The 14,998-nt window shown below is 41.4% G+C and overlaps 1 protein-coding gene across 36 annotated transcripts in view; it reads left to right on the forward strand.

Annotated features, from left to right (window-relative positions):
* Positions 1 to 14,998, forward strand: part of ANK3 (ankyrin 3) — a 1,678,649-nt gene that overhangs the window by 1,503,819 nt on the left and 159,832 nt on the right. For all 36 annotated transcript variants that reach the window (XM_069240922.1, XM_069240928.1, XM_069240923.1 and 33 more), the window contains 3 exons: positions 4,529 to 4,740; positions 7,449 to 7,656; positions 10,947 to 11,043. In XM_069240922.1, coding sequence (XP_069097023.1) covers positions 4,529 to 4,740; positions 7,449 to 7,656; positions 10,947 to 11,043 — 517 coding nt within the window. The remainder of the gene's footprint in view (positions 1 to 4,528; positions 4,741 to 7,448; positions 7,657 to 10,946; positions 11,044 to 14,998) is intronic.

The raw sequence follows: 14,998 nt of genomic DNA on the forward strand, positions 1-14,998 counted from the left end.
TTGTAGGTCAAATACTCATACTCATACAAAATACTCATTGGGTTGGTGCTTTGTATTTGCGCACATTGACATTTATGATTTGTATTAATCAATGTTTGGGAACAGAAAAGTGGAGTAGTAGAAAACAAATCCAAATAATTCAGTTTCCCTATTATCTTACTTTGAAGTGGAGAATGTGTGAAGTGGGAGAAAGCTAAAATGAAGCCATTTTTGGCTAAAAAATCATGGTGTCTCCCACCTAAATTGGGAGAGTTGCCATGTTTGGCACATGTTTGTGCAGGCTTTAGTTATAACACTGAACATAACAAAGGGACAAAAGTTATTATTGTGTCCAGCTGTATGCCTGTGTTCACTTACAGTAGCGTACAGTTGCCTTCATTCATGTCTCAAGTTACAGCCAAGTATGACTGCTCTGTATAACAAGCTTTAGAAGCAACACCTGCTCTACTTGTACTTCCAGTTGACTGTGGAAAGTATAATTCTCTAGGAGTAAACATACATAATTCCAGTGGAAATGACGGGCTATTTGAATTTTTCTTTTTGTAGCTTTCACTTATGTTCACTCCAGGAGTTGGTTTAGGTATTCTTTTTATACACTGTACTCCTCTGCATAGTGTCTAATCGTCATAATTACATCAGAGTAAAACTCAGTTTGAATTCATTAAATGAAAGGGCGGTAGTCGTCGACTTCTTTGTTGCTAAAGCAGCTGTTATGAAGTATATTTTTTTACCTTGCCTATCTAATTTGAACTCAAATTATGATAGCTAACATATCTAACTCATGTTAAATTTATTTTCAAATGCTTTTACTAAAGTACATTTGTTGTATATCATATGTTGCTTTTGTTTTGAAATATTGAATGGGACATTAAGTATGTATTCTCACTAAAAAAGGTTTAACATCACAGCTTACATTTTTAAATGACATACGTTGAGAGGATGTGTATTGTCAGAATAATACTTTAACAAAGAAAGCGAGTAAAATATAACGTAGCAACAGCTAATTAATAGGTCCAAACCCTGGAAACTGAGAATAATTAGAACCACCATATAAATGTCAATGTCTACCCCTCAGACCATGTACACCCAACTCTATCACTAGCTATCGGTGTATTTTAGTCCTCAAAGAACATATAACCTCACCTGGAACCATCTAAAAAGTCAAGTCAGCCTTGATTTTTGATTTGTAGCTTTTGAATATTTTATTGTGGTCTAGGATTACTCTGTGGTCCGCGTGAGATTTTCCTAATTAAATAAACTTATTTTGCATCCTTAATCAATGAGGCTTTTAATCAAACAAGGGCACTTTTCAATATTTAGCCGTTTGCATAATTTGCGGCCCTATCTGGACTAAAACTCTTCCCTCCAACATTACAGGTGTCCACCATGCCGCTGTCTGCCTGTTGACTTTCTCTAGGACCTATAGGCTGCGGGTAGAATCAGAGCTATATGTCTCACCATGTCCTGCAGTTTCCCTTAGACTTCATCATCTCCAGTATTGATATCATATGCCTGCTCAGTATACCTTCATCCGCTGGAGACCTGTGAGTGGTGCTGTAAATGAGATGTCACACCAGGCAGTCCCTTTCGGCTTAAAATTTCTTAATGCATGGTATTTTTGTTACAAGTTTAGTTTTTATCCCATCTTCCACAGCTTGGCTGTCAAGTTGAGTTTCAGACTATCTCTAGAAAATATCACCCTGCAGATATCAAGGTCAATATTTTGTCCACACTCAGTGACTCTTTGCCAGCTGCCCTGAAACATTTTGACCTTTCTGTGACCTCTGACGCTGTCGTAGAGACTCCTGTTATAGTAACGAGACTCCTGGATTTGGAAGGCAGCACCACCAAGCTCGGTGGACTGGGTCTGATCCTGTGCCGTGTGAAAGCTGTTGGCCTAACCTGTCTGGCCAGCGAGTAGCACTTCACCAGTTCCCAAGAGTAAAGGTGATTTGTGGCAACCATTTGTATAACATCTAGATTTCTCAGGGAAATCGTGGTGGAACAGATCTTACCCCTTCCTCTCAGTCACATATGTCTCACACATACATAGACAAACAGAAACAGGACTAGGTCCAATAGCTTTTATTGAATCAACTGCATTCTGTTTAAAAAGGCATGTATTGTGAATATAACGTTGATAAAACACAATAAAAGCAAAGTAGTGACAAGGAAAGTGAAACATAGGAAAAGTTCCACCATCCTGTCAGAATATTGGTTCTAGAATCCCTACTTACACTACTAATATTCTATACAAGAGCATGGCAGTGTAAGCCCTAATCTGCCAGGCCACCCGAAAGGAACCCGTTCATCCATACCTGTGTATGTAGGTGAAGGGATCTGTTAGGCTACTGAGAGTTTTCCCACATAGCGGCAGAGAAGGCGTAGGGTTTTAGCAGAAACTGCAAGGATGACATGAAGCATGCAATGGCAACTGGCTGGTATTCCCCTCCATCATGTGTGGGGCAGTGAGGTGTTTTATAATAAAACATCTGGGGCCAGATGTAGCAAAATGCCAATTTGTGACTTGCAAATTGCGAGTCCCTGCGACTCGCAATTTGCAAGTCGCAAATTGGTATGCAGTACGGTGTCTCAGACACCGACTGCAACTCGCTATGGGGTCGCAATGACCCACCTCCTCAATATTCATGAGGTGGGTCGCAAATTGCGGCCCCATAGCGAGTATAGGCACTCGCAAACATGGAGGCCTGCTGTCGTCAGCAGACCTCCATGTTCGTGACTGCTTTCAATAAAGCAGGTTTTTTTTTTTTAAGTGTAGCCCGTTTTCCTTAAAGGAAAACGAGCTGCACTTAAAAAAAAAAACGAAACCTTTAGTTTCGGTATTTTTTCAGGGCAGGGAGTCCCTGCCCTGAAAAAATATTTTGGGGTCCATTCACAAAGTGGAAGGGGTCCCATGGGGACCCCTTCCAAATTGCGAGTGGGTTACCATCCACTTGAAGTGGATGGTAACTGCGATACCATTTGCGACCGCGTACGCGGTCGCAAATGGTATTGCATACCAGTCAGACTTGCAAATAGGAAGGGAACACCCCTTCCTATTTGCGATTCTGAAATGCATATTGCGAGTCGGTCCCGACTCGCAATATGCATTTCTGCATAGCAAAGAGGCATTTGCGCCTCGCAAACGGCGATTTTCGCCGTTTGCGTGGCGCAAATCCTTTGCTACATCTGGCCCCTGGTGTTCTGAGGAAAACTGCCCTGAGATGACAACACGAATATTTATATTTCTGTGTACAAGAGTTGGGGACATGATGAACGCTTTCTGCAGGCAATAACTTAGAAACGTAACACTTTCAGCCTTGAGAGAAGCACAGCGTGAAAATGTTGTGAAGAGATATGAATAACCGAATTCTGCGCGAAAGGACAACTGCTAAAATAATAAAAACATCTCCACTAAAATAAAGCTTTTGCTAAAATAATAAGACTGATAAAATGCGATGTATCGGAATGATAGTGCACAAGCAACAGGCCTAAGCTAAAATAACGTGCCAGTGTTATAGGTAAAGTAACTTCATAACAACACTGTTGAGTATGAGGTCAAAGTTTTGGTGGTGAGAGTGATATAAGGGTAAGAAAGACCAAAACAAAAGCCCTATCGGGAATCATGATCTTAATTCAATTTGTCTGGCCACATGCTCCAATTGAAACCTTCACCATCTATAATTTGCATATAGTTTAAGATAGATCTCATGTTGTTTCATATTAGTGCTTTTCTAAAGAAAAATATCACCAGTTTTCAACTGATAATGCTTACAAAGGTTTGACAGCTCCTTAAATTGTACAATTCTGTCCCTGTCAAAATGTACCAAGAATGCAGCTATGGAAACACCAAAAAGATCCAGATACAGGGTGGAGACTGCACCTTAATCCTAAAGACATTATGTATAATTTATTGAAGCAGCATGTGTGACTCTATGATTAAGTTTAACACAACACTCAATAGGAAAACACGTTTTTCCACTTTTAATAACTTTGGCACCATCATTTATTCACCTATTAGCCTGCAGACCGTCATTGTCCCCAATCTGGACCTTGTTATTGTACAGGGGAACAAAGTTACGAGATTACAAGAAATTAGCTAAACAAATTAAGTGTCTGGTTGGATAAAATCTCCCATTGTTCGTGAACGTTACAGAAAACGGAAGCACAGCCTGATGGCTGCAGTTCTTCTAAAAGAGAAGGAATGCTTTGAAGCTTATGCCTTAGTGATTTAGTGATGTAGTATTAAATATTTAATTGTAAACATGAACTATACCTATGAAACCTATACTTAGCCTCAGGGATCCGGTGTGAATTCACATGTTGTTGCTTTTCACTTATATTTAAATTGGTTTGAACTCTAACCCCACCTGGAGTTTTTGCCTGTTCTTCGTAAAATAAATTTAGCTGTGTCAGCCCAGTTAGGTGGTTGTGAGCTGCTTGTCTGGAAAGAAAGGTCAAAGTTCAATTTTCCAATGTCTGGCATACCTACGATCTTTTCTTTAATTGTTATTGTTTTTGCTTACAGAACTGGACAGCCCTGAAGAACTTGAAAAAAAGAGGACGTGCAGAATTGTTACAAAGGACTTTCCACAGTACTTTGCTGTGGTCTCCCGAATAAAGCAGGAGAGTAGCCAAATTGGCCCAGAGGGAGGAGTGCTAAGCAGCACGACAGTGCCTCGGGTTCAGGCGTCTTTTCCAGAAGGGGCTTTGACTAAGAAGATTCGAGTAGGGCTTCAGGTAACGACTCCACCAGTAGTAAGCAAAAGAAAAAAAATAATTTGAAAATTAACACCAGATTTTCTCAATTCCTAACACCTATGTAAAGGTCACCAATTTGCATGTATATCTTTCCTATAATTTGCATTTATTATATTCTCTTAAAAACATTTGTATTATTTTCGTAGTTCAAAGCATTTGGGATCAGGTAAGTTATACACCAAGACATTTATCTGGCATGCATCTTGATAATTGAAGTACCGCAAAAAAATGTGGGTTAATAGCATTACTGTAGAGCATGTTTAAAGAGCAATTTTCTTTGTTGTATTGCAAATATCAGTAAACATATTACAGTAGGGGCGTTTAGTCTAGGCTGCTTTTAGGTGTTCCCTTGTCTCCAGATTTTGTCAAATCTTCTGGGAGAATCTTGGCTGGAGTAAAAAATCTCTAAGCCACCATGAGCAACTCATGCTTATGCAATGGGAGCTGTATTACGGATATGTTGGAACTGCCCATGTACACTTAGGTGGGTGCACCAGGTGCAGACTGGGACCACTGACGTTATAACAGTTAATACGTTTTTCAGAGTGAAAGTGCAAACTTGCACTTAAATGCTGAACTGCTTGTTAGTGAAGGCAGTCCAGCTGTTTGAAACCGTCAGTCTGGCTTTTAGTGCAGGCAGGCACCAGTTTTCAGTTTCTAACAGGAAGGATTCCCCCCTTAGTCAGCCAAAGTGTAATAGAGCATGGGCACAGTGGCAGAGTGTTCCTTCATTTGCGTGTAGCCCCATGCAAATCAGGGAGTGCTCCCTCGTGAACACGCTGTTGCATATTTTGCATCAATGCAATTCGTGTAGCAGAAGGGACCACACAAATATTAGTGTTTTTTTCTGTAATACCAAAGTGCCCATGAGGCAGAAACTATTATTGTACATGCCATTTGTACCTCTGGGACATTTTCTATAATATGACCCCAAGTGACCAGATCTGGAGACAGTGCACTGTCCCCAGTGGTGGCCGGCAGTTTTAGGAGGGAGGGGGGTGGGCGCGAAGCACACTCACACTCATTCTTTCACACGCATATCCATTAACAACACTCATCAACATTCAAACATGCACACACACACCAAACATTCATTTAAAAAGATCACACACACACTTACCTTCAGCCTCGGAGGTCCCAGGAGGGTTGGGACTGCTGCCTTCCCTCACTGGCTGACCTTAGATCAGCCAGTGAGGGAAGGCAGCAGTCCCAACTTCGTCACAGAGTGGGATGGGGTCAGTGAGACTGCTGACCCCACCCCACTCTGTGACGAGGTGTCACTGATTGACACTCGCCCTGGGCGCTTCAGGGCTTAAACCTGAAGCGCCCAGGTCGAAGTCAATGGGTGAAGCTTCCCTCGTCACCTGGGGGAGGGCCTTGATGCACCTTTGCTGAGCCGAGGAGGCCACGCCCACAGGAGCTGTGACCTCTTCAGCCCAGCAAAGTTCAGCTCAGGCAGCCAGGAGTCTGCGCAAATCGCGCATGTCTGCTCCTGGCTGCCTGACCTGAACATGAAGAGTGTGTGTCAGGCTGACCTTTGTTCAGCCTGACTGGCACTCTTCATGATGGGTAAAAGGTGGGGGGGGGGTGACCCCTCCGCCCTAAAGGACGGGCCGCGCCTGACTGTCCCACAACTTACCTTTGAGGAGCCTAGCCACCAGCAATCCGATGTCATAAAAATATTCTTGGATACCTGAGTTTGCTGTCCAAGCTTCAAATGCCAAGCAGGGAAGTTTTAGCAGTGAAGGTCAAGGGTGTATCTGAAATATTAGGCATTCGGAATTTATACTTAGTTATGTTGTGTAATTTATTTTCACTTTTTGTTTTTTCAATGTGATTTTCTGTAAAAATATGGTTGTATAGTCTAGCTGGTTACATGAAAACTTTGTTGTAGATGTGACTGATTGCAGGTATGTTTTTTAATGGTATTTGCAAATGAACAGTAACACAACCGTGTTTCCCTAATGTCAGAGAAGAGTGACAAAAGAGACTGGGAAGACAATGTATCCACTGTTTAGCCTATAAGCAAATAATGTAGATATACAGGCCACGTTCTAAGTTATTCTGAAAAATAGAGAGTCTGCTTGACTTACAAATATGTTTATTACAAGAACACTTCTGTTATTGTAGGGCATCCAGTCTAGTCATGAAGCTATAATTGGTACATGGATGAGATTTGGTACACATTAAACTGATAAAGTTGACATGAAGCCTAAACAACAGTGGAAAGCAGTGTGTTCAAGACTTTGGGTACACTGTAAACAGTGCTATCCTTGTTTTATTGTCGGGTACAGAAAAAAAGTAGTAATATTGATTAGTGGCTGATGATAGAAGGCCCTGCCAGCTCCATTCATTCCTTGAGGCATAAAGTTCAATACTGTCAAAGTAAATGACAGGTGATCATCTCACATGAGTTTTTACTGATTAGATGATTCCGTGAAGCTGGTAGTGTCTGAAGCATAGCAGCTGGTATCCCAAAAAGAAGGGGGTCAACTATTCAATCCTTGGTGAAACCGAGGTGTTGCAACATGCATTAATCTCCGGAATAGTAACTTTGATGATCCAAGATAAGATATCCATACAACAAAAAGGGTAAAGAAAATGAAAATTATAACAGAAGAAAATCCATTGCGTCTTAAAATGTGATGCATAACTTAAATAAAGAGACTTGACTTATGTGTTGACAGGCACAACCGATTCCAGAAGAAATGGTCAAGAAAGTTCTCGGGAACAGAGCAACGTTTAGCCCCATCGTCACTGTGGAGCCAAGACGGAGAAAGTTTCACAAACCAATAACTATGACGATTCCTATACCACCACCGTCAGGCGAAGGTGTGAGCAATGGGTACAAAGGTGACAATACGCCAAGCCTACGCCTGCTATGCAGTATAACCGGTTAGTAACACTTGCACTTACTGTAGCCTCGAATAAACCAAACCTGCTAATGGATGATAGATTTTTTAACTGTTGGATATGAGTAGAAAGGTATTTCTTCTGGTGATTACAAATATAACATAGAATTGACTTTTTAATAGGAGGAATGATAGAAAAAATATCCTTCCGTGCTGGGCCCTTTGAAGGAAGCGGTTACGTTTCACTAGGAATAGTGGTGAGAACCACACTGTATTAAAATCAGTTCATTGGAAGAGGGAGCCAATCTTCTGTGTGGATGGAGAGTACTGATAAGGAAAATATTACAGCAGTTGTGTATAGTTTGGTGATATGTGGAATGTAATATACTTTTTACGAATGTACCTGTTATTGCTGAAAATAGACACAGATTTAATTTACATGAAAGGTCTGATGAGTCCATAAGCCCAAAGTCGACCATTATACCAGTACTTTCGTGCATTTCAAACGCAATACACACATCTGACTCAAACTGAACTAATTTGTGAGGAATTAGCACATAACATCCCATGCATCAGCTCATACTGCACTCCGGATCAGAGTATTACTACACACAGAGATTCAAGTCATATCCTAGGGATCAGTTTGCAAAGAAAGTGATTGTAATACATTTTGCTTCTTGCTTCTTGCTTTATCACCCCACCTATGACACCTGCCCAACCGTTCACTTTTGAAAGCTGTTTATTAGAAAGTGCAGTTCCACTGACACCAACTAAAAAAATTAATTACACTTAAATTATATGTCCCTGAAGTCTGTATAAATGTTCAGTGTATGTGAAAAAAGTCTAATAAATGTACCTCTTGCTATTGTGATAGACAAAGTGACTACAAGGAGTAGCAAGCACCTGCCTAAGATTTTTGCTGCCGTGTTCGATAGTTCCTTTTAGTCTGAGTGCTTTTTCCAGAAGAAGGTAGTCAAGACTCTTGAATTATTTAAGAAGGATTAGCAATCCCAATATGAGAATGACAATGAAGCCAACCAACAGTAAGCAGTGTATGGATTCTAAGCTCAATCTAGGCTGACAATAGGTATTTTCACCAACAGACAGCTTGTGTTGGCTGGTAGGCGACCTTTAAAAAGAGACTTTTATGTAAATTATGCATTTATGAGACAAAGAATTTAATTGGTGAACATTGTGTGTGTTCATGGAATGTGCACATTTTTCATACAGGCACTATATACCTTCATTGGATTTATTTATAAGCTGGCAAGATGGGTCCTTTGAACACTCATCACTAACGACTGCTACAAGAAGCAGGTCACACGCTTGAGTTCGATGAAGGCCACCTTAGCCTTCTCTCCTTCAAAATCAATACATTGAGTACCATTACATTGCATACTAGTAACACATGCTCTTTGCATTGTTTAGTAACTGCAGAAGCTTTTTGTGAAGCGCTAAGCAAAAACACTCTTATTATTATTGGGTAAATCTTCATGGGGGCCTTTGACACAGTGCTCCAGTGTTAGTGTCAACAAATGCCTTCTGGGCAAGTGTCTATTATCTATGGAGGTTTCACGAAGCATGACACTAAGTGATACAATGATGCATGCAGACTGTAAACATACATTATGTTTTAGTTATTGAGAATTTCGTACGTGTTTTTCCATCTCAGTCATAAAAAATGGTGCTGAGAGAGCAAAAGTCCTTGGGTATCCAAAAAACGAGGCAATTATGGACCCACAATATTAGTTGGTTTATACCTTGTCAGACACCCTGGCTGGTTGAAGAAAAAGTTCAGGGCTTTGATATGCTCAGGCAGTGAACCTCAGGTTATGACAAACCAAGCACTTGCTGCTGCAATTATAGGTGTAGATAAAATTAAAGCATCATGAAAATAAAATACCAGCATTTGAAATCTTTATTCTCATTTCACTTGTTGAGGTTGTACTTCATTTGATTAACACAGCATCTCTCATTTAGATTGTGTCTTTTGTTGACTGTTTTACCATACTACTACTTCTATTTTTATATTCAATAAATGTTGACAGTGTATTTGGGTTTCGACATTACAGTGATTTGACTTCTTTGGCTTTTATTTTCCTTTTATCTTCATTGTGTATTTTCTGTCTACTGGGCTCCTTCCACCAACAGAAAACTTTAATTACATTTTCCTGTTCTGTGTGTAATTTTTTCAGTGTCAGGCTAGTTACTTCATTCAGATTATGGCTCTCATTATGACTTCAGTGGTCTTTTCAGAAGACTGCCGAAGCCACGGGCGCCAGAAGAACTCCAGTGCTAGCGGTCTTCCAACACCATATTACGAGTACTGGAGGATATCTGCCACAGTTTGGGTGGAAATCCTCCAGTAGTTGTGCTGGCAGTCGGAGAGGCGCAGGGGCGGTTCCCCCACCGGCCCACCCCACCAAAAGGACTCCACCAGCCATATTCCGACCTGTAATACGGCCTGGCAGTGTCCCGTTGGCGGGGCGCTGCTGGCGGTGGAAGCGCCTGTTCCCATTCCCTGGCGGACAGCCTCCTCGCCGGACAAGGTAAGTCAATCGTCCGACAGGGGAGGGGTATGGGAGGGTGGGGGGTGTTGTGTGTGTGAGTGGGTGTTGTATGCGTGTGTAAATGTAAGTGTGTATGCATGTGTGTATGAGTGTTTGAAGGCATGTGTGTATGGGTGTTTGAATGCGTGTATGATTGTTGAAGTGAGTGCATGTTGGAATGTTTGTGTGAATGCGTGTATGGATGCGTGTGAGTGAAAGTGTGTATGTAAGTGTTGGTGAATGTGTGTATTCAGGTTGCATGTGGGTGTGTGTGCGTGTATGCAGGGAAGGGGGTCGGGTGTGGAGGAGGGGGTGCTGTTCTGGAAGAGCGAGTGGGGGGTTCTGGGGTTGGGGGAGTCATCTGCCAGGGACTGTACAGAAATTTCATGTCGCAGTAGCCTTTCCGCCAGGGTTTTTGTGGCGGTGCTATGGCCACGGAAACCCTGGTGGAAAACCAACTCCTGATACCGCCGGCGGTCACCATTGGACTGCCGGGTCGGAGATGCTAATCTCCGGCCCGGCGGTAAAGGCAGGGATGTGGTGGGTTTGCAAAGGCCAACCCGCCACACTCATATTTTGGCAGTCTTCACCGAGGGCCCATCGGCGGTGAGACTGCCACCGTGGCCATGGCGGTCTTCAGTCCGCCAGGGTCATAAAGAGGGCCCATGTGTTTAGTGGCCTTATCATTTAATTTGTCATTTAGTAATTTTAAACAGTTCTTGAATGTAAAAGAAATGCTGATAATTATTATGTGTCCACATTAAGTAGTATACTTTCTTTTCAGGGGGTACCTCGCCTGCCCAGTGGGAAGACATTACGGGAACGACCCCATTGACATTTACAAATGACTGTGTTTCTTTCACTACAAATGTCTCAGCCAGGTAAGGAACTATATTATGCTGACTTCCTGAAGATTTTGTACGTCCTTTCTTTTCTTTTACAGAAATAACTATATAGATTTAATCTATGCATGTATTTTATGTTGCTTGCACCAGAAATCATTGCAGGTGTATATTGAGCACATTTTTGAAGGAGCAGCAATATTAGGTCAACATATTTGTGAAATGTGAGTTTTTAGAAGTGAATGCATTAGGTGGATTCTGAGTGGCTTAGTGAAATGTCATTGTCTATGTTGTTTTGTGTGTGTGTGTGTGTGTTTGTTTTTTTTAAGTTGGATATAGCATGTGGTTCTCACTGCAGTTTATTTTCGTATTTTAATGCTTCTGTTCTTCATTGTATTATAGAACAATCTAGCTGAGCACTCTATGTTTGGATTTCTTGATCCTGTACACTTTGCATTGCTGATTTTCAACAAGAGAATGCTTTTGCAGCTTTTGAATGTTTTGGCTAGTGCCAATAGAATGTCGAAATATATAACCCAGCAGCACAAATGCTGTCCTTTGAAGACTAACAAATGCTACACTGATCAGCACCGAAAATAAAACACCTAAGAAACGTGGAGTAAAGTCGTGCTTACTCCATAGGCTCTAAATCTGCCATAGGCTCTAAATCTGCTTGTACCACAGAAAAGAAGAGCTGCTTTCAATGTTGATTCATCACTCATGCACAGACTTGTTTTGCTTCTATAATATGTTGCCCCTAGCTCATCATCTTGCAATGAGCCAACTGATTAGAGTTTTTTGACAATCTCACAATGTTAGTTTTTTAAAATCAAAACGGCACTCTGAGGGAATGTATCACCACCACCTTCTCACTAGCCATGGATACCATCCTTTCCTTTCTTGTACTGGCCCGCGCAACCCCACTCTGCAAGTGATCACTAGTCTCTGAAATCAACATTACAATATTCTGCCCCTCAAGATAGCTTCTCCTGCACCTGACATTTGCAGTGCCAGATCTGCCAAAGCCTCACTGCTCTGACATCAGTCATAACCCACCTAGTCAATTCTTGTCTCTCTAGTTTTGATATTCTCCAGGCCCTAAAACAGTCAGTCATCACCTTCAACTACAGTTCTGTCTTCAGCCTACCTTGTGTTAAAAAGATACTTGAATCAGTTGTCATCTAATTGGCCTTGTGAGTGACTTTAAGTCATGGTTCAGTCTTCGCTAGGGTACTGAGACTACTCTGAACAACAGAGAGGAACTACTTGGACCAGCAACGTCCCTGCAAATTATCCTACTGGAGCTCTCAGCTGCCTTCAACACCACTGACTGTAAGATACTAACTAAATGTTTTCCTTGTCGGTCTGTGTTACAAGAATTGCCTTTCATCATTTCTACAAAGCCACCTAATTAGGCCCATGTCTCCCCAGAAGAATCAACATCAAATGCGGCATTAGCCAGGGCTCTGCCAGATCCTCAACGCTATTCATCATTTACATGCCTCCTTGGCTTCCATTTAGAAGCCTACAGGATAAGTTACCACCTGTACGATGATGGCAAAACTCAAACTGAAGCTTGATGATAAACCTGGCAGCATCTGCAATATGGTGCACTCCGTCAAAGGTTAGCATGTGGATGCAGATTAACTGACTGTGTCTCATTGTTGATCAAACTGATGTTTTGATGGGGCAAGTAAACCCCAACCCTTTTATTTATCCTGGCCCAAAGATATGTGCACTTCTCCTACTCCTTTGGAAAAAGTATGCAACTTGGGAGTCAGCTTTAATAGTGATCTATCATTTAACCCCAAAATAAATGCTGACGTAGAACATCATTCCACCACTTATGCCTGCTACTACTGGTTCATCCCTTGCTCAGAGAAAATCTCTATTATCGCCGCCGTGGTTATGTCCCACCTGGATTATTGCAACAAGTTCTACACAGGGCTCCTCTATGTTTCTATGTCATAGCTTCAGAGGGTTTAAAAGTAGAAAGGCTTCTTTTGTGTGTGTCAGAACCACACAACCTCGTCACAGCTGCACAGAAATCTCCCCCAAAGACGCCCAGTAAAAGACAGACTGAACTTCATAACTCTCTGCCTAGTGCATGAGGCCCTTAGTGGCTGAGCACTGAACTGCGCCACAGTACTGTTTATCCCTTATCTATTAACCAGAAGCCAAAAGTCTACAAACAAACGCATTATGACTCCTATCTCAACTAGATTCAAGAGATTTGATGGTCGAATCTGTGAATGTCACGCCTTTTCTTTGTGGAAAGAACATTACCAGAACCATTACACCTGAAACTTGAAAATGTTGTGAAATGTAAAAAATACATTACACCCTATCTAATTACCCTGAAATTTGGATAAGACTACCCTCTTCAAGACCTTCCTCCATAGTTGCCCTTGAAATCATGGTTTGTCAGACGCTTAAGACCGGTGAGCCTTATTCACCCTTAGATTTCAGAATTCTATTCTTTTAGGCTTTGTCATTTTTTGAAACATATTCGAGGGTGGAGCATCAAAGGCAAGACCTACCATTATCTGGAAGTGTAAAGCATCTTACATAAATGAACCTATGTACATTATTCTGCAGCCTGCAAATCTTTATATGAACTCCCACTCCAATGTGCTCTGAGGCCTCAATATGGAGGATACTATTGCTTTACAAAAACTCAAAAGTATAGAAATAGAATATCAATTTGGTGCTTTTACTCATTGAACAACAGTTAATGCATAGCTTATGTGTGTGACCCTCAGGCTAAAGGAGGACCAAAAAATAATAACCCCTTTGGAGTTGTATATCAGGCATGATGTAGAGTCTGGGGGAGGTCTGAGGTAACGCCACTGGAAATTGCTTTCCCTGTGCCTCATTCAATGAAAACAGTTGCTATTGAGGGGCTACTTTGCGCATTTCCAGGCATTTTGTATGGAATAACTATGAGCTGCATTCAAATCTACATTTTGCGAATAGATTTAATTTGAAAATGCACTATGTATGTAACCTGTTTATGTTGTTTCCTTTTTTCTATTCAGTCATCACACAATGACATCCTTTTACAGTGTCTTGAAGATTTGCTCCGGTTTGTGTTTCTCCCCCAACATATCATCCACTATGTATTGCAGTTGTCCTTTTATTCTGCACTTTTGTTAGAAATATCATGCTGCTGATGTCAAATAAATAAATACCGCGTTTAGACTTTCTTCTTCATCTAAAAAGATCAGGGAACACTTGTAGGAAAATCTGCAAACATAATGTGTTGCCAGAGGTCGTGCATATAAACAGAAGCTCAGTCAAAACCTACAAAGTGTAATCGCTAAGTCCTCCCCGTGACTTCCTCAGGGCTCAAATAGGCATAGCGCACGGAATCAATGCACTCCGTGGCAAAACAATCCCTCTGGTATATAGAATAGAATAAACGTTATTGGCTCTGTGTGTAGAAATCCATAGAGGGTGAGTGGTGTATAATTAAACACTAAATTCACTCATGTAATCGGAAGCACTTTCTCCCATGACGAAACACGTGTTGGCTGTTTTCTGTGTTCCATTAAAGATTAACTTTTCATCCAAAGGACTCAATTGGAATTTCTGTTCACCTGTATGATTTATTTAAATTTGATCACTGATCTGTTAATGCAGTACCTACGGACTACTGATCTTCTATTTGCATTTCACGAGTGCCTTGGTCTCTGTTGAACTTGCTTTTGCCTCTGTGAGATACTGTTGGAGGAGGGGGAAGATCCTCCGGCCAGGAGCACCGTGCCCTGAATTGGTTCTATCTATACAATTAATGTGGTGAATGTTGTGAGCGCTTATATTCCCTTGATTTTTCTTCCCAATTTCTGTCTATTATCTAGTAATCGCTAAGTCTCTGAACACACACCCTTCCATTATGCATATTCTGTGCCCAGGTTTTATCCAGTTTGAATGGGTAGAAAACAAACAGGAATTATCTTAAAGAGGTCGCTCTGGGGTAGGTCAGCACTTATCT

The sequence above is a fragment of the Pleurodeles waltl genome, chromosome 6 (genome assembly GCF_031143425.1).
Source record: "Pleurodeles waltl isolate 20211129_DDA chromosome 6, aPleWal1.hap1.20221129, whole genome shotgun sequence".
Taxonomy (NCBI): Eukaryota; Metazoa; Chordata; class Amphibia; order Caudata; family Salamandridae; genus Pleurodeles; species Pleurodeles waltl.